The sequence below is a fragment of the Sinohyriopsis cumingii genome, chromosome 7 (genome assembly GCF_028554795.1).
Source record: "Sinohyriopsis cumingii isolate HCF-2022 chromosome 7, ASM2855479v2, whole genome shotgun sequence".
NCBI classification, from domain to species: domain Eukaryota; kingdom Metazoa; phylum Mollusca; class Bivalvia; order Unionida; family Unionidae; genus Sinohyriopsis; species Sinohyriopsis cumingii.
Genome location: NC_142967.1, coordinates 88730925 through 88752413, shown reverse-complemented (window position 1 = coordinate 88752413; position 21489 = coordinate 88730925). Strand labels below are relative to the sequence as shown.

The following is a 21489-nucleotide window of genomic DNA, read 5'->3' as shown; positions in this document are numbered from 1 at the left end:
AAAAACAAAGATTGTTTGAACTGATTTACTCTTTTTCTCTCAAAGGAAAAATACCTGCAGAAATATTTCTAACTGTATCCAAGTCAGGGCCATTTGGTAATTTTGTAAAGAATGTGCAATAAATTGTTCCATTCTGTTAATTGTAAATTAAATCAGGGTCTTATTTGTTCTACTGATTACTGCTAATAACTGCATAGAACCAGACCTGCTGGTGCATTCGGTGATGGCAGATCTGGGTCTATGCAGTTTGGATCTGACTTGTGTGTAAGTATACACAGTACGTTGGTTTATGAAATGGCTGCTGTGGAATACTGGTTTATAAAATGGCTGCTGTGGAATACTATCAAATGCTATATTTCATTTTTTTTAATAACATTTAACTGCAGATAGCAGATCTTGAAATTGCGTTAGGAAAGAACCTACTTTTGAAATTGTGAAAGTTTACCCATATACCATCTACTTTCACATCTTATCTTTCTCATGGTAGCCATGGGAACACAGTTGGTGGAGCATTAGATTTGTAATCGAAAGGTCAGGGATTCAGTACCCACCAGGCCAGCTTAGGTTGATGGCTTTGGTGTCCTTGGGGGAAAGCATATAGCATAACCTCTGTTTCCTTGATATGATACAGCCAGTAGCATGTTAGAAGTGCCATTAAAACCCTCCACTTGTAAATATAATTTCTTACGGAGTTTCAAAAAGGTTGTAAAAATATTATCATTATGGGTGGACTCCTAATTTGTAGAGAAGAAAACTGTATCGATATTCATCACTTAAATCTGTAGTTAATTTTTCTATTTTGAATCTGATGGTAACATTTTTCTCAGCCATGTTAGTTTTATTGCATGTGTAAAATTATTGATATTGATAATTTTTAGTCCACCATAATTATACTATTTTATGATACAGTTTTCCAAAATTTTGTCTCATGATTCTTTGCAAATAAATTTATAACAAAGTGTTGTCAGCTCCTTGAAAACTATGTCAGATCTACTTGGCAAGAATAAAAGATAATTAATTTTAGGTGAAGCTTGACTATTTTTTTAGAGGGCCTCAAGGGAGAATAGTCACCCTCTTTAAATAAAGCATTATTATCATTATTATTATTATTATTATTATTACTACTGCTAATTTTCTATAAGGTGTAATTAATCATTTTGATCACTTTTATTTCCCTAAATTTAGTTAGGTTGTCAAGAATGATGATTTTTTTTCAAAATCAGATGAAAAATGTATCTTTAAAACAGCCAATTAAGTATCAGTCCAATTTAAGTTGCATTTGCATTATCTTAGTTTTTGTCAACATTAATTATTAGACAAGAGTATTTGTCAGTACTATAACCTAGACCAGAGTATTTGAAAACATTAATACTTTGACCAGAGTATTTGTCAATATTAATACCTAGACCAGATTATTTGTCAATATTAATCCCTAGATCAGATTATTTGTCAATATTAATACCTAGATCAGAGTATTTGTCAACATTAATACTTAGATCAGAGTATTTGTCAATATTACTTAGATCAGAGTATTTGTCAATATTAATATCTAGACCAGATTATTTGTCAATATTAATCCCTAGACCAGATTATTTGTCAACATTAATACCTAGATCAGATTATTTGTCAATATTAATACCTAGATCAGAGTATTTGTCAACATTAATACTTAGACAAGAGTATTTGTCAATGCTATAACCTAGACCAGAGTATTTGAAAACATTAATACTTTGACCAGAGTATTTGTCAATATTAATACCTAGACCAGATTATTTGTCAATATTAATCCCTAGACCAGATTATTTGTCAATATTAATACATAGATCAGAGTATTTGTCAACATTAATACTTAGATCAGAGTATTTGTCAATATTACTTAGATCAGAGTATTTGTCAATATTAATATCTAGACCAGATTATTTGTCAATATTAATCCCTAGACCAGATTATTTGTCAACATTAATACCTAGATCAGATTATTTGTCAATATTAATACCTAGATCAGAGTATTTGTCAACATTAATACTTAGACAAGAGTATTTGTCAATACTATAACCTAGACCAGAGTATTTGAAAACATTAATACTTTGACCAGAGTATTTGTCAATATTAATACATAGACCAGATTATTTGTCAATATTAATCCCTAGACCAGATTATTTGTCAATATTAATACATATATCAGAGTATTTGTCAACATTAATACTTAGACCTGAGTATCTGTCAATATTACTACCTAGACCAGAGTATTTGTCAAATTTAATAATTAGATCAGAGTATTTGTCAATATTACTACTTAGATAAAAGTATTTGCCAATATTAATACCTAGACAAGAGTATTTGTCAACATTAATACTTAGATCAGAGTATTTGTCAATATTACTTAGATCAGAGTATTTGTCAATATTAATACCTAGACCAGATTATTTGTCAGTATTAATCCCTAGACCAGATTATTTGTCAATATTAATACATAGATCAGAGTATTTGTCAACATGAATACTTAGACCAGCATATTTGTCAATATTAATACCTAGACCAGAGTATTTGTCAACATTAATACTTAGATCAGAATATTTGCCAATATTACTTAGATCAGAGTATTTATCAATATTAATACCTAGACCAGAGTATTTGTCAATATTACTACCTAGACAAGAGTATCTGTCAATATTACTACCTTAACCAGAGTATTTATCAACAATAATACTTAGATCAGCGTATTTGTCAACATTACTACATATACTAGATTATTTGTCACTATTAATACATAGACCAGATTATTTGTCAGTATTTCTACTTAGAGTATTTGTCAATATTGCTACCTAGACCAGAGTATTTGTCAATATTACTACCTAGACCAGAGTATTTGTCAATATTACTACCTAGACCAGAGTATTTATCAATATTACTACTTAAATCAGAGTATTTGTCAACATTGCTACCTAGACCAGAGTATTTGTCAATTATGCTACCTAGACCAGAGTATTTGTCAACATTACTACTTAGACCAGAGTATTTGTCAACATTACTACTTAGATCAGAGTATTTGTCAATATTACTACCTTGACCAGAGTATTTGTCAACATTAATACTTGGACAAGAATATTTGCCAATATTAATACTTAGACAAGAGTGTTTGTAAATATTAATACCAGAGTGTTTGTAAATATTAATACTTAAACAAGAGTGTTTGTAAATATTAATACCAGAGTGTTTGTAAATATTCATATTGAGACCAGATTATTTGTCACTATTACTTCCTAGACCAGAGTATTTGTCAACATTAATACTTAAAGCAGAGTATTTGAAAATATTTCAACTGGAGTGTTGGTAAATATTAACACTTAGACCAGAGTGTTTGTCTGTATTCATATTTATACCAGAGTATTTGTCAGTATTCATATTTATACCAGAGTATTTGTAGTATGATTTAATGCAGATTTCAGTAGTTTCTCTGAACCATCAAGAGTAGTTGATGTGTCATCATCATGTTGGGATATTATTCATTTTTTATCTGTAATATGCTTAGATTTCCTAACTATATGAGCTAAAATCTCTGCACACACAATTAAGTCTCTGTGTGTGTGTGTGTATGTGTGTGTGTGTGTTGGGGCACCTTGTCTACAGCCTCTTTCAGTATTAAATAATGCAGAGGTGTGACCATTTACAAAGAATGAAGATTTGATATTTTTGTATGAAAGTTTTATCCAGTTTATTATTGAATCTCCAACATTAAAAAAATCAATATAAATATCCATACAACACAGTCCCAAGAGTTTTCAAGGTCTCTTAACAAGAGATAAACATGTATTTTATATGGTATCTTAGGTCAGACAGCTTTCTTACATTCTCGTCTGCCATCTCTTTGATCAGTATTAATAATCTTAAAGAAATTCTTTGTAACAGTTTCTTTAGGCAAATGAAATATCAGTAAATTATCAGAATCCTTTGGTGAGGTATTATTATTCAATGACGTCGATTAAAAGTACATTATTAGTTCAGTGATGTCATTTAGAAATACATTACTAAGAGGCAGTTTGCCCAGTCACAGACTGTGTCCCTAGCTAGATGTCTAGGAAGGATCATATTTTTAATGTCCATATATAATGAAATAATGCCTTGTCCATTCCATTGACAGATGTTTTGCTCAGATGCCTTGATATGGACTGGGAGCTCCATCGACCATTTTTACAAAAATCTGAAACACTGACACAGCTAATGAAAGGGTCTCAAGATCCCACCATTAAAAAGTACTACAGAAGTGCAGCCTCAGAGACCCTAGATAACTACATCAAGAAAAGTAATTTCTATAGCAACGAGTATCGTGAGATCAGCAACAGACTGAGTGTGGTTGAAGGTCCAGGGGAAGAGGAGGCAGCGAAGGGCCTGGATCATCCTGTCCACACATCAGAGGAAAGGGTTAACAATGTTACAGTCATTAGTATTGATATCAGGGATCCAATTGTAACCAGGACAGGTATTACTACTACTACTAATACTATTACTACTAATTAAAAATAAATGTATTATTGGCCTCTCCCTTTGTGAAGAAAATAAAAACGAGGACATAGTACTCATCTTTGCATCCTTCTGTCCATCAAGATATCCAATTATTGTAAATCTTTAATTTAGATTAATGGATTAAGCTATACATACCCATATTGAAACTTGGTATCCTTCCTCATTAGTAGCTCTTTTGTATGCCATTTTACGGGTGCTATCATCCAGGTCAAAGGTCATGGCTCAGTAGTTTATATTTTCATCACAATCTTATGTGTGCTGTTTAACTTTAAAGCCATTTAAGAGAAAGGGATGAAACCTGGCATACTTTATACATCATCACTAGAAGGTGTGTCACATGCCACAGTGTGGGCACAATCTTTAAGGTCAAGGTTATGGCTCAATAGTTCCGATTTCTGTTGCACCTTCCTTCCACTTAATACCATTAAAACTTTGAGATTGAGTTATGAAACTTACTGTATTGTATGTACATCATCACTAGATGGTGTGTTGCATACCACATTGGGGGTCCTATCTTGAAGGTCAAGGTAACCAGTCAATATTTTTTGTTTTGGTCACTTAAAAGTCAGGATCACAGCTCAGTATTTTATGTTTTCCATTACACATGGTTTCCTCTCCTTAACCTTTGACCTGTTGCAGATTGGTATTCATATACCTTATCAATACAAATTGGGTTGTGTACAACATTGGTCATATTATCGTTAGTGGCATGGTGTTATATATTCAGTTTTTCTGCTTCACTTTCCTATACGCTTTTAGAGTCATTTGAGATTAAGGCATGATACTTGGTATAAGGCATGAGACTTGGTATAAGGGGGGCACTCGCCAGTTATTATGTTCTTTTGAGAGAGCGACATATGTAAGGTGAAGTTGTTTGCATTTGAAACATGCACAATGGAGAGAATGTTGGCATACCTCTATGCTGCTTTGATGTACATTTGTACATTTATGCTTTTTAGTTACATGGCATTATGTGTCACAGTTGCCTTTGTCTATAGGGTATGGACGTTGGAGTTACCCTTGTCTAGAGGGTATGGACATTGGAGTTACCCTTGTCTAGAGGGTATGGACATTGGAGTTACCCATGCCTAGAGGGTATGGACATTGGAGTTACCCTTGTCAAGAGGGTAATGACATTGGAGTTACCCTTACCTATAAGGTATGGACATTGGAGTTACCATGATGTCTAGAGGGTATGGACATTGGAGTTACCTGTGCCTAGAGGGTATGGACATTGGAGTTACCCATGTCTAGAGGGTATGGACATTGGAGTTACCCATGTCTAGAGGGTATGGACATTGGAGTTACCCATGTCTAGAGGGTATGGACATTGGAGTTACCCATGTCTATAGGGTATGGACATTGGAGTTACCCTTGTCAAGAGGGTATGGACATTGGAGTTACCCTTGTCAAGAGGGTATGGACATTGGAGTTACCCATGTCTAGAGGGTATGGACATTGGAGTTACCCATGTCTATAGGGTATGGACATTGTAGTTACCCTTGTCAAGAGGGTAAGGACATTGGAGTTACCCTTATCTATAGGGTATGAACATTCGAGTTACCATGATGTCTAGAGGGTATGGACATTGGAGTTACCCATGCCTAGAGGGTATGGACATTGGAGTTGCCCATGCCTAGAGGGTATAGACATTGGAGTTACCCATGTCTAGAGGGTATGGACATTGGAGTTACCCATGTCTAGAGGGTATGGACATTGGAGTTACCCTTGTCAAGAGGGTATGGACATTGGAGTTACCCATGTCTAGAGGGTATAGACATTGGGGTTACCCATATCTAGAGGGTATGGACATTGGAGTTACCCATGCCTAGTGGGTATGGACATTGGAGTTACCCATATCTAGAGGGTATGGACATTGGAGTTACCCATGACTAGAGGGTATAGACATTGGGGTTACCCATATCTAAAGGGTATAGACATTGGGGTTACCCATATCTAGAGGGTATGGACATTGGAGTTACCCATGCCTAGAGGGTATAGACATTGGAGTTACCCATATCTAGAGGATATGGACATTGGAGTTAACCATGTCTAGAGGGTATGGACATTGGAGTTACCCATGTCTAGAGGATATGGACATTGGAGTTAACCATGTCTAGAGGATATGGACATTGGAGAGCCCCTTTGTTGTGACTCTGGTCTTAATCTAAGTAAAAAGAAAGAGTGAAAACTAACAAGTTTGGTAAAATTTAACAAATAATTTATTTTTGTAGTGTACAAAGTGAAAATATAAAAAGAGCTTACAGTATTGTGAATTAGTTCTCAAATAGTCCTAAAAGTTCTATCACAAGTCCAAATTTATTTAGTTCCAACTGAATTCCAGTGGTAAATCTTCAGATCGGTTGTTATGACAACATATTCAATTTACAAAGATGGCCCATGATGTTACTGAGAACACAATTCCAAAAACTTTGTCAATTCCCGGGCATGCCATGGTTTGATGATGCATACAAAAATGATATATGGAATTGAAAAGGTCCTCATGAGTTTAAATGCCTATCCCACAATAGAAAATAAGAATAAATACAGTATGTAGAATAAATAAAGTATGTAGAATAAATACGGTATGTATACAGTATGTAGAATAAATACAGTATGTATACAGTATGTAGAATAAATACAGTATGTATACAGTATGTAGAATAAATACAGTATGTAGAATAAATACTGTATGTAGCATAAATATAGTATGTAGAATAAATACAGTATGTACAATGAATACTGTATGTAGAATAAATACAGTATGTAGAATAAATACTTTATGTAGAATAAATACAGTATGTAGAATAAATACAGTATGTATACAGTATGTAGAATAAATACTGTATGTAGAATAAATATAGTATGTAGAATAAATACGGTATATAGATATAATTCTGTATATAGAATAAATACCATATATAGAATAAATACTGTATATACCATATAGAATACATACCATATTTAGAATAAATACCATATATAGAATAAATGCCGTATATAGAATAAATACTGTGTATAGAATAAATGCCATATATAGAATAAATACCATATATAGAATAAATACTGTATATAGAATAAATGCCGTATATAGAATAAATACTGTGTATAGCATAAATACCATATACAGAATAAATACCATATAGAATACATACCATATATAGAGTAAATACCATACATAGAATAAATGCCATATACAGAATAAATATAGTTAAAGAATAAATACCATATATAGAATAAATACCGTATGTAGAATAAATACCGTATGTAGAATAAATACTGTATATAGAATAAATACCATATATGTACAGTTAAAAATGCCACATATAGAATAAATACAATATATACAGTTAATTATACCATTAGAGACACAGGTACTATGTTTATATTTAAATTTTCAGATTCCCTTTCTACATTGAAAGCCTTTCAAAACCTTACTTTTCAACCTGTGAATATCTGAGATCTTATAGAAACATTGTTTGCAGTCTGGAAAAGCATTCTCTGCTGTTGGCTGCCTACTCAGGTCTTATAGAAACATTGTTTGCAGTCTGGAAAAGCATTCTCTGATGTTGACTGCCTACTCAGATCTTATAGAAACATTGTTTGCAGTCTGGAAAAGCATTCTCTGATGTTGACTGCCTACTCAGGTCTTATAGAAACATTGTTTGCAGTCTGGAAAAGCATTCTCTGATGTTGACTGCCTACTCAGGTCTTATAGAAACATTGTTTGCAGTCTGGAAAAGCATTCTCTGCTGTTGGCTGCCTACCGATGATATTAAGGATAATGCAATGGCAGATAATCAGCCAATGCAGCCCTTGTGTCACCCATTTCTGAATGGAAGATTCTATATACAAACTTGAAATATTATATAAATCTGCATGTTTGGCAAAATATGAGGAATGAAAACCCCACAATCTAGCTTTGTAGCACCATACCCATCAGTGGCATCTTTCATATGGAACAAATACACAGGGATGAGTTGGTGTTGTGCTGACAAGTACTATAATAATGCAAACTTTCTAAAGTGTGAACCTTGACTGCCATAGTGCATACTCTGGCAGTCTCCATGGCATCTGACGGTGGTCTTGTTTTCAATGCCATTTGTTGACCACTCTGCTGAGTTTTGTCGCAGAGTATCGGTAGTAGCCTAATTCAGGTCATCAAAGCACATAAACACAAACAATTAAAGAAAAAGAAAATAATCAGATTGTGGAAAACTGTGTTGTTTTACATGACAGTGACCATACTTACTATAAGAACAAGCAAGTGACAAAATTGCAGATCAAATTTTTCCAGATCATAATGTTATCAATGTCTATTGAGTGGAGTGAAAGAAATATTTGTTGTCATTCACTCTAGTGAATTATCCAGATTATTTCTATTGGGAAAGCAACTAATTGACAGGCCCTACATGAAAAAGTCTTAAATTTGTGATTTCATAGAACTTCATATGAATGGGACATATATATAACTTTTCTGTGAGTTTAAAAAAATTTTCAAAGCATTTGTATGGTTTTGATTCACAGATATTCAGTTTAAATGACTGGTTTGATAAACACAGCTTTAACAGAAATTGTTCCTGGTCTTTGTTAGAAAAGAAAATAATGTCTTTTTATATTCCATATTGGAACACTACATCAATAGCTTCCTTTTTCCATTAATCATATACTAACATAGTATCATTTCTGTCAATCATATACTAACATAGTATCATTTCTGTCAGTCATATATTAATATAGTATCATTTCTGTCAATCATATACTAACATAGTATCATTTCTGTCAATCATATATTAACATAGTATCATTTCTGTCAATCATATATTAACATAGTATCATTTCTGTCAATCATATACTAACATAGTATCATTTCTGTCACTCATATATTAACATAGTATCATTTCTGTCAGTCATATACTAACATAGTATCATTTCTGTCACTCATATATTAACATGGTATCATTTCTGTCAATCATATACTAACATAGTATCATTTCTGTCAATCATATACTAACATAGTATCATTTCTGTCAATACTCCATTCTGGTGGCCTAGTGGTTAGAGTGTCCACCTCAGAAGCGGCAGGTCATGGGTTCGAACCCCAACCAAATCATGCCAAAGATTTACTAAAAATGGTACTAACAGCTGCCTCGCTTAGCGTTCAGCATTAAAAGGTTAGTGTTAGGACTGGTCGGCCTGGTGTCAGGATAATGTGACTGGGTAGGACATGATGCTACATGTCTGCTAGACATCACTGTCAACTGTCACACTGCAGACATCGTAGCGATATGATTGAAAAATTGTTGAAGCTATGTTAAAAGTCCTAATCACACACACACAGACAAACACAATCATTTCTGTCAATCACATACCAAAGTAGCATCAATTCTGTCTGTCACATAGCAAAATAAAGTCATTAATGTCTATCACATAGCGAAGTAGTGTCATTTCTTTCTATCACATACTGAAATAATGTCAATTTTGTCTATCACATACCAAGGTAGTGTCATTTCTATCATATATTGAGGTAGTGGCATTTCATAAAGTCACATCTTTAATTTTTTTCTTCAAATTAATGCTTTAAAAGTTTCTATGTAAAATCAAAAGATTTAGTTTTCTTTATGAGCCACAAAGCACTTATTAATTTATTTCTAATTATAGATGGAGAAATTCTTTGTCAGCCTGCAAGTTCTGTGGTGGGGTCTCTTAACTGAGCAGGTTTTGGCTTGGAGGATTTTTACAGCCTCCTTATCATTAGTATAAAACTTGTAATAACCGGTATGATCTACTAATATAAAATTTATCTTACTTTTTGTTTTGTGTGTTGACATTTTTCTTTTCTTATCTTATAATTAAAGGACTTTTTTCTGGTATATTCAAGGCAGATAAAATATTTTCCTTGTTTGAATTTTATTGTCTGTCTATTTTTCAGCATTGGCAATAACCCTTGGCAATCTTTACCATGATGACATTTGTGTTGATGCAGGAGAAGTAGCAGGTGTTTTGGCAGCGGCATCAATTTTAGGATTCAAAGCTCTTGTAGAAGGGTAACTAATGGATCTTTTCATCTCTTGGCAACTGAAAAAGCAAATGAAAGCTTTGGGAAATCAATAGTCAGATCAGTGAAGACAATTGAGCTGCAAATATCATTTGCCAACATCTGTTTTCTCTTGATTTATGATGAAAAAAATGATAACTATTGTATGGATTCATTACAAAGTCTAGTGCAGATAAGTTCAGTGTTAAAAGATCGTGATACAAATAGCATATTTTCAGAGAAATTTGTCAGGTTAAAGTTATTACCTTAGAGAGATTAGAGGTTGGGCAAGAATAGGCTACTTTTTAACCCTGAATTTTCAAAGTCAGTATTTCTCAAATATCTTTTGCAGAAGTATTTCACACTGTACTGTAGGAAGGAATCACAATGACTCCAACCATTGGATCAGTCTGGGTCAACTACTGTAGTGTGTCAATGGGAAATGCAATTTACTCCAATAGCTGGTACTTCATAACCTACTTGTATTGATGTGCCTTAAAAATACCAAACCTGACTGTCCTCTAAAAATGTATAGTTTTGAGGTTTTAGCTCTGTTTAAGATTTAGAGTACATTACTCATTACATTTAAGAGGATGTACATTACTCAATGCATCAAAGGGGATGTACATTACTCATTGCATTTAAGGGGATGTACATTACTCAATGCATCAAAGGGGATGTACATTACTCATTGTGTTTAAGGGGATGTACATTACTCATTGCATTTAAGGGGATGTACATTACTCAATGCATCAAAGGGGATGTACATTACTCATTGCATTTAAGGGGATGTACATTACTCAATGCATCAAAGGGGATGTACATTACTCATTGCATTTAAGGGGATTTACATTACTCAATGCATCAAAGGGGATGTACATTACTCATTGCATTTAAGGGGATGTACATTACTCAATGCATCAAAGGGGATGTACATTACTCATTGCATTTAAGGGGATGTACATTACTCAATGCATCAAAGGGGATGTACATTACTCATTGCATTTAAGGGGATGTACATTACTCAATGCATCAAAGGGGATGTACATTACTCATTGCATATAAGGGGATGTACATTACTCAATGCATCAAAGGGGATGTACATTACTCATTGCATTTAAGGGGATGTACGTTACTCATTGCATTTAAGGGGATGTACATTACTCATTGCATTTAAGGGGATGTACGTTACTCAATGCATCAAAGGGGATGTACATTACTCATTGCATTTAAGGGGATGTACATTACTCAATGCATCAAAGGGGATGTACATTACTCATTGTGTTTAAGGGGATGTACATTACTCAATGCATGAAAGGGGATGTACATTACTCATTGCATTTAAGGGGATGTACATTACTCAATGCATTTAAGGGGATGTACATTACTCAATGCATCAAAGGGGATGTACATTACTCATTGTGTTTAAGGGGATGTACATTACTCATTGCATTTAAGGGGATGTACACTACTCATTGCATTTAAGGGGATTACATTGCTCATTGCTTCAGGAGTTCAGAAATGGATAAAAAAGGATGATATATAGAAAATTGTCCCTTTAGGTGCCATTTCACAGGACAAAGAAGCTCTGTTATCCTCAAAATACTCCTATTTATATATTTGGTTATGGCACTAACAGGTCACAAAAACTGGATTAAACTGGATTTTCCGATGAAAGTACAATTTATGAGAATTATTTCCCCATGAGGTTTCTTAACAAGATTTCATCAGTATGACAGTTGGTAAATCCATTTTTTATGTTTGATATTAGACAATAAATTGTGATCTGACATCACCATTGATGTAATGGCATGATACAAGAGACAATCTTAAAATCCACGTATTAAAATGTACTTTAAAACATATTATTACACATTTTTGTGGATTAATTTAATTTAATCAGTAATTACTGTAAAGTAATATTCTATTATATCTGAATTCTTTTTACATCAAATCAAAAAACTTAACATTTCAATCTTTTGTTTCATTATTCCCTGATCTGCCATTACATAATATTCCAGCACATCTGGGTCTGTGCAGTTTGTTATCAGTAATTAGTAGAACAAACAACACAGACCCTGATCTGCTTGCAGATTATACAATGACAGATCTGGGTCTGTGTTGTTTGCAGTTGGACTCAACTTACAAGCACGTACATACTGTGTACATTTACTGTCCCAGTTACATTTTTAGAGTACATACTGCATGTACATTTAATGTCCAGTTACATTTATAGAGTATATACCATATGTAGATTTGATGTCCCAGTTACATTTATAGAGTACGTACTGTATAGATTTAATGTCCCAGTTACATTTATAGAGTACATACTGTATGTAAATTTAATGTCACAGTTACATTTATAGAGTACATACTGCATGTACATTTAATGTCCCAGTTTCATTTATAGAGTACATACAGTATGCAGATTTAATGTCCAGTTACATTTATAGAGTACATACAGTATGCAGCTTTAATGTCCCAGTTTCATTTATAGAGTATATGCACTATGCAGATTTAATGTCCTGTTACATTTATAGAGTACATACCATATGTAGATTTAATGTCCTGTTACATTTATAGAGTACATACTGCATGTACATCTACTGTCCCAGTTACATTTATAGAGTATATACAGTATGGGGGCCCTGAGTGGTCTAAAGCGCTCACCGTTACTGATCACTGCCATTCACCTCTGTCTGCATCGGTTCGAGTCTCGGATTCGGCTAATGTGGTTATGTGAGAAAGCTTGCCAGTAGCTTCTTGTGGGTCGGTGGTTCTTTCCGGGGTTTTTCCGGGTTCTTCCTCCACCATTAATACTGGCCGCCATGTATAGCCTATCTTGTGCTGAAAAATGGCGTTAAACCCTACAACAACAACAACAACAACAACATACAGTATGCAGCTTTAATGTCCCAGTTTCATTTATAGAGTACATACAGTATGCAGATTTAATGTCCCATTACATTTATAGAGTACATACTGCATGTACATCTAATGTCCCAGTTACATTTATAGAGTACATACAGTATGCAGCTTTAATGTCCCAGTTTCATTTATAGAGTACATACAGTATGCAGATTTAATGTCCAGTTACATTTATAGAGTATATACCATATGTAGATTTGATGTCCCAGTTACATTTATAGAGTACGTACTGTATAGATTTAATGTCCCAGTTACATTTATAGAGTACGTACAGTATGCAGCTTTAATGTCCCAGTTTCATTTATAGAGTACATACAGTATGCAGATTTAATGTCCTGTTACATTTATAGAGTACATACTGCATGTACATTTGATGTCCCTGTTACATTTATAGAGTACATACTGCATGTACATTTGATGTCCCAGTTACATTTATAGAGCACATACTGCATGCACATCTTATGTCCCAGTTACATTTGTAGAGGGGGCATATATATAGTGTAATCTCTGTCAGCCATTCCATCCCTTATTGTGTTTTCTCTATGCCATTCCATTTCATAACCCCTTTCTATTGCAAATTTAAGTTTTGCTTTTGAAGGACTGCATGGATTGATTATATAATGTTAGATTGTGCTTTACTAAGGGCTTCATGGATTGATATGTTAGATAGTGCTTTACTAAGGGCTTCATGGATTGATATGTTAGATAGTGCTTTACTAAGGGCTTCATGGATTGACGATATAATGTTTGTGCTTTACTAAGGACTTCATGGATTGATATGTTTGATAGTACTGTTTGTGGACTTAATGGGTTGGTGATATAATGTCAAATAGTGCTTTGCTAAGGACTTCATTGATTGATGCTACAATGTTGTTGCTTTGCTAGGGACTTCATTGATTGATGATATAATGTTAGTGCTTTGCTAAGGACTTCATGGATTGACATGTTAGATAGTGCTTTACTAAGGACTTCATGGATTGACATGTTTGATAGAGCTTTACTAAGGGCTTCGTGGATTGATATGTTAGATAGTGCTTTACTAAGGGCTTCATGGATTGATATGTTAGATAGTGCTTTACTAAGGGCTTCATGGATTGATATGTTAGATAGTGCTTTACTAAGGGCTTCATGGATTGATGACATAGTGTTTGTGCTTTACTAAGGACTTCATGGATTGATATGTTTGATAGTACTTTGCTAAGGACTTAATAATATATAATGTCAAATAGTGCTTTGCTAAGGACTTCATAGATTGATGATATAATGTTAGTGCTTTGCTAGGGACTTTGTTGATTGATGATATAATGTTAAACAGTGCTTTTCTAAGGACTTCATGGATTGATAATATAATATTAAACAGTGCTTTGCTGAGGACTTCATTGATTGATGATACAATGTTAGTGTTTTGCTAGGGACTTCATTGAGTAATGATATAATGTTAGTGCTTTGCTAAGGGCTTCATGGATTGATGATATTATGTTAGTGCTTTGCTAAGGACTTCATTGATTGATGATACAATGTTAGTGCTTTGCCAAGGACTTTGTTGATTGATGATACAGTGTTAGTGCTTTGCTGAGGACTTCATGGATTGATGATACAGTGTTAAATAGTGCTTTACTAAGGACTTCATGGATTGATATAATGTTAGTGCTTTGCTAGGGAAATTGTTGATTGATGATACAATGTTAGTGCTTTGCTAAGGACTTCATGGATTGATGATACAGTGTTAAATAGTGCTTTGCTAAGGACTTCATGGATTGATGATACAATGTTAGTGCTTTGCTAGGGACTTTGTTGATTAATGATACAGTGTTAGTGCTTTGCTAAGGACTTCATGGATTGATGATACAATTTTAGTGCTTTGTTAAGGACTTTGTTGATTGATGATATAATGTTAGTATTTTGCAAAGGACTTCATGAATTGATATGTTAGATAGTGATTTACTAAGGACTTCATTGATTGATATCTTTGATAGTACTTTGCATAGGACTTCATGGATTGATGATAAAATGTTAAATAATGCTTTGCTAAGGACTTCATGGATTGATGATACAATGTTAGTGCTTTGCCAAGGACTTTGTTGATTGATGATACAGTGTTAGTGCTTTGCTGAGGACTTCATGGATTGATGATACAGTGTTAAATAGTGCTTTACTAAGGACTTCATGGATTGATATAATGTTAGTGCTTTGCTAGGGAAATTGTTGATTGATGATACAATGTTAGTGCTTTGCTAAGGACTTCATGGATTGATGATACAGTGTTAAATAGTGCTTTGCTAAGGACTTCATGGATTGATGATACAATGTTAGTGCTTTGCTAGGGACTTTGTTGATTAATGATACAGTGTTAGTGCTTTGCTAAGGACTTCATGGATTGATGATACAATTTTAGTGCTTTGTTAAGGACTTTGTTGATTGATGATATAATGTTAGTATTTTGCAAAGGACTTCATGAATTGATATGTTAGATAGTGATTTACTAAGGACTTCATTGATTGATATCTTTGATAGTACTTTGCATAGGACTTCATGGATTGATGATAAAATGTTAAATAATGCTTTGCTAAGGACTTCATGGATTGATGATACAATGTTAGTGCTTTGCCAAGGACTTTGTTGATTGATGATACAGTGTTAGTGCTTTGCTGAGGACTTCATGGATTGATGATACAGTGTTAAATAGTGCTTTACTAAGGACTTCATGGATTGATATAATGTTAGTGCTTTGCTAGGGACTTTGTTGATTGATGATATAATGTTAGTGCTTTGCTAAGGACTTCATGGATTGATGATATAATTTTAGATATTACTTTTTTAAGTTTTATCATCTCCATGTGTTTTGGGAAGAGCAGCATCCTCCCAAAAAACAAGTACATTGAACCTTTTCTAAGTTTAAATACAAAAATATATTCCAAATAATTAAAGAAGTGTTTTTTATAGTGTCATTAGAATTTAGGGTTAAAGAGTCTCACTAGAATTTTGTATTTAACGGTGTCACTAGGCTTTCAGTATTAAAACTAGGTTATTTTTTTCCTTGTAGGTGTGCCAAACTAATGCTAAAGGACATATCTCACAGTACTGTGTGTAAATATCACCAGGTGGCATCAAAGGTAATGCATTCATTTATTACTGTATTATCTGCAATCATTTTTTATTATCAGTCTTTCCTGATTTTGTTTTCTTCAAATATACTACTCAATTCTAATAGTTTAGGAGTACAACCACTATCTTGGAAATCCAGTCCTCCCATTCTAACATTATTACCTGTGGAAGCTAAAAGTTGTCTACCCACACAGGTGGGAGTTAGACAAAGTGATCTCCCCTTATATATAGGGTTTGTTAGTCAGTTAGAACCTCTGTTTATGCTAGGTATCATGCTGTCTTTAGAAACCTCACAGGTATCATGCTGTCTTGAGGGACTTCATGGGTAGCATGCTGTCCTGAGATACCTCACAGGTATGATGCTGTCTTGAGGGACTTCATGGGTAGCATGCTGTCTTGAGATAACTCATGGGTAGCATGCTGTCTTGAGGGACTTCATGGCTAGCATGCTGTCTTGAGGGACTTAATGGCTAGCATGCTGTCTTGAGGGACTTCATGGCTAGCATGCTGTCTTGAGATAACTCACAGGTAGCATGCTGTCTTGATGGACTTCATGGGTAGCATGCTGTCTTAAGATACCTCACAGGTAGCATGCTGTCTTGAGAGACCTCATGGGTAGCATGCTGTCTTGAGGGACTTCACAGGTAGCATGCTGTCTTGAGGGACTTCATGGGTAGCATGCTGTCTTGAGGTACTTCACAGGTAGCATGCTGTCTTGAGGGACTTCACAGGTAGCATGCTGTCTTCAGGGACCTCATGGGTAGCATGCTGTCTTGAGAGACCTCACAAAACCAATGGCCCAAGTTTCTTGTACTCCATTTTATAGCAAGTTGGAGTTCTTATCTTGAAGAAGTATACTCCATCTATTTTCCCGCTATTTCTTGATCTTTTCTATCTGAGACAAAGTTTTTCTGTCTATTGTAGACTTACAACTTTTGTTGTAAACTATATATGTTTGGTATCCTTTTGTAGTTACCTGCACAGGCTGCTAGTACATATATTTAATGACTGCTCTGGTGGCCTAGTGGTTAGAGCATCTGCCTCGGATGCAGGTGGTTGTGGGTTCAAATCCTGGCTGAGTCATACCAAAGATGCATAAAAAATGGTACTAACAGTTGCCTTGCTTGGTGCTCAGCATTAAGAGGCTACTGTATGGACTGGTAAGCCTGGTGTCAGGATAATGTGACTGGGTGGGACATCATATTACACGTTTTTTGCATAATGCCCCGATACTAGACATCAGTATAAACTGTCACACTGTAGACATCGTAGCAGTATGACTGAATTTTTTTTAAAGCTATGCTAAAAATTCAACACACAGACGTATTCAACAATACATACTAAGTTTGGTATGTAATATAAACTATAGTCCTTTGAGTGACTTTTATTGCCTATAGAAACCAATTTGACCTTTATTGCCTATAGAAACCTGTATGACCTTTATTGCCGATAGAAACCTATATGACTTTTATTGCCTATAGAAATCTATATGACCTTTATTGCCTATAGAAACCTATATGACCTTTATTGCCTATAGAAACCTATATGACCTTTATTGCCTATAGAAACCTATATGACCTTTATTGCCTATAGAAACCTATATGATCTTTATTGCCTATAGAAACCTATAATTGTTTTGTAGCATCCACTTTGGTAAGTTCTAATTGACGTTGTGCACATGTCTCCTCCATAAAATTCCACGTATGTTCAGATACATGCAGGTAAGTTTTTTATAGATATTGTTTAGTGAAATAATGTCCACTTAGTGAGTTAAAAGTGACTATCTATATAGGCTGTTGCCAGGGCCCTTGCTTTACAGGTAATTTCAGCAAGATACTGTTGTTGCCTAGCAACGTCCACATCATAGTTATAAAGTGAAGCTTTTCTGGCTACACTAATATATCAACATTATTTTGGTTTATTTATAAAACACAATTCAAGACTGTTCTTGGTGTCAAAGGCCAATGCCACTCTTCGCCCAGTTATGGACATCATCTATTTTGATCATTATGAGTGGGCACCATAGTTGAAAATTGGAAAGGTAGGTTTTAAACCTGCCCCAGAGTTTACAGTCTGCAAGATGCTTACCTACATGTCCCAATTCACAAGTCCTTCAGGAAGTTCCTTCAGTTTGAATTCAGACATATAGAACACTCCAGTTTGGTCTCATCATCAGTCCCTGGGTATTCACAAGAATTGTTCATCTGAACATAGTATGTCTCCCTGAGGAATGGGTTTTGAAAATCATTTTCGTGGTGGCTTTAATGCTTGCAAAGAACCACATCTTCACCTGCTGGGCCTATTCATTTTGGAAGCAGACCTCGTTATCCTGGGTCACCTACTCATGCGACCATTTCAAATAATAACTTTTGCCCCATTGGAGACCGAAACTTTGCCCGTACAAACAAACAATACCAGTATCCAATCAGGAGGTCCCATCATAACAAATGGGATAACCACACTTGGGTTTCAGTGAATGTTTCCTTGCAGGTTGTTTCATGAGATAACCACACCTGGCTTGCAGTGAATGTTTTCTTGCAGGTTGTTTCATGGGATAACCACTGTGACACCTGGCTTTCAGTGAATGTTTCCTTGCAGGTTGTTTCATGGGATAACCAAACCTGGCTTGCAGTGAGTGTTCCCTTTCAGCCTCCAAAAAACACAGGTATGAGAGCAATGGGCTGGGGTTCCACTGTTTCATGGGGCAAGTAGAGTGTAATCCACGCATATCAGTATCCTCGAGATGAAAGCCTTACTGAAAGCATTTTCATTGGTGGTAGATGATTTTGCATTATAGAAAGGGCATACTCGTTTTTTTCAACAGCTTCACTGTAGTGAATGATCTCAGAGGGGAAACAAAAATCCCCAGACCGTTGCATGCTTCTTTGGGATTTTGTAAGGAAATGTCATCAGTGACAAATCCACATGCAAATTCATCCTATTATGGGCAGACCAAATGCAGGGGTAGACAAATCTGGGCAGAATAAATGCAGGGGTAGACAAATCTGGGAAATCCATGTTTGACTCTGGGCAACCAGCTTTTAAAAATACATGTTTTTCTGGTTGAACAGTAAATAACTATTAATCACACTGAAATTGATATTATCAAAATTTTTCTGGTTGAACAGTAAATAACTATTAATTACACTGAAATTGATATAATCGACAGCTTTCCATATATATGCATATAGTTCTAAATGCATGTGCTGTAACTCTCCATCATACCAACTGTATAGAATGTGTCACACATGTTAACATGCTTGCTGAATGCAAAATGTGTCACACATGTTAACACACTTTTTGAATGCAGAGTGTGCACATGTTAACATGCTTACTGAATGCAAAATGTGTCACACATGTATGTCAAAGCCATGTCTCAGCATATGGAATCAGTACTCCAGCCAGGTATGTCAAAGCCTTGTCTTGGCATATGGAATCAGTACTCCAGCCAGGTATGTCAAAGCCTTGTCTTGGCATATGGAGTCAATACTCCTGGCAGGTATGTCAGAGCCATGTATTGGCATATGGAGTCAGTACTCCAGCCAGGTATGTCAAAGCCTTGTCTTGGCATATGGAGTCAATACTCCTGGCAGGTATGTCAGAGCCATGTATTGGCATATGGAGTCAGTACTCCAGCTAGGTATGTCAAAGCCATGTCTTGGCATATGGAATCAGTACTCCAGCCAGGTATGTCAAAGCCTTGTCTTGACATATGGAGTCAATACTCCTGGCAGGTATGTCAGAGCCTTGTCTTGACATATGGAGTCAGTACTCCTGGCAGGTATGTCAGAGCCTTGTCTTGACATATGGAGTCAATGCTTCAGCTAACTATGTCAAAGCTGTGTCTCAGCATGTGGAGTCAATACTCCAGCCAGGTATGTCAAAGCTATGTCTTGGCATATGGAGTCAATACACCAGCCAGGTATGTCAAAGCCATGTCTTGGCATATGGAGTCAATGCACATGGCCAGGTATGTCAAAGCTGTGTCTCAGCATGTGGAGTTAATACTCCAGCCAGGTATGTCAAAGCCTTGTCTTGGCATATGGAGTTAATACTCTATATATAATAGTACACTTTGTATTATACACTAATTACAGTAGAGTATAAAAACTATTATTGATACACTATGTATATACTAATTACAGTAGAGAATTAAAGCTCTGTATATAATGATACACTATATATATACACTAATTACAGTAGAGAATTAAAGCTCACAGTTTACCGAGTTAGGAAGAAAACACTGAATCAGTATGGTGTCATTCAAATCTCATGGTGCACACAAATGCTTGTCAAGTAAATAATCCCCAAATTACAGAATTAAACGAGTCCAACTTTTTCACATCCACTAATAATTAGGTCTGATCCTTTTCTCATTGGTGATTGAGCTACAATTATCCATTCAGCATGAATTGACTTGAATAATGAGGTGGCAAGATTTACTTATACAGTGAACTGATAATCACCAATATTATTTTTCATTTTCATGATGGCCTGCATGACCCATTTAGCATGCCAATTGATGGCCTGCATGACCCATTTAGCATGCCAATTGATGGCCTGCATGACCCATTTAGCATGCCAATTGATGGCCTGCATGACCCATTTAGCATGCCAATTATGGAAGTGTGATTTAAATACTTGTCTATACTCTTTGTGTATTGTCAACTTAGTGGTTGAAATTGGTTTGTACATGGAGCTGACACAAACAAAGGATTCATTTTCCTCTGTAATTCAATTTACTTAGCATCTTCACACTTTGGTGGCATCACATTCCCGTCATGTTCAGCACTCAGACAAAACCATGGTACAGGTGATTGGTCATTACAGGAGTTTTATTTGTGCTCATAGAGATGGTAATGTTGTTTTAGTGTTGTTGCCTGCATCAACTTCCT

General features: G+C 35.1%; 1 protein-coding gene across 3 annotated transcripts in view; it reads left to right on the top strand.

The window, feature by feature from the left end:
* LOC149795676 (BTB/POZ domain-containing protein 16-like) overlaps window positions 1-21489 on the top strand; it is a 263165-nt gene that overhangs the window by 92358 nt on the left and 149318 nt on the right. For all 3 annotated transcript variants that reach the window (XM_089965525.1, XM_089965523.1, XM_089965524.1), the window contains 3 exons: window positions 4142-4480; window positions 10457-10571; window positions 16533-16602. In XM_089965525.1, the coding sequence (XP_089821651.1) occupies window positions 4142-4480; window positions 10457-10571; window positions 16533-16602 (524 nt within the window). The remainder of the gene's footprint in view (window positions 1-4141; window positions 4481-10456; window positions 10572-16532; window positions 16603-21489) is intronic.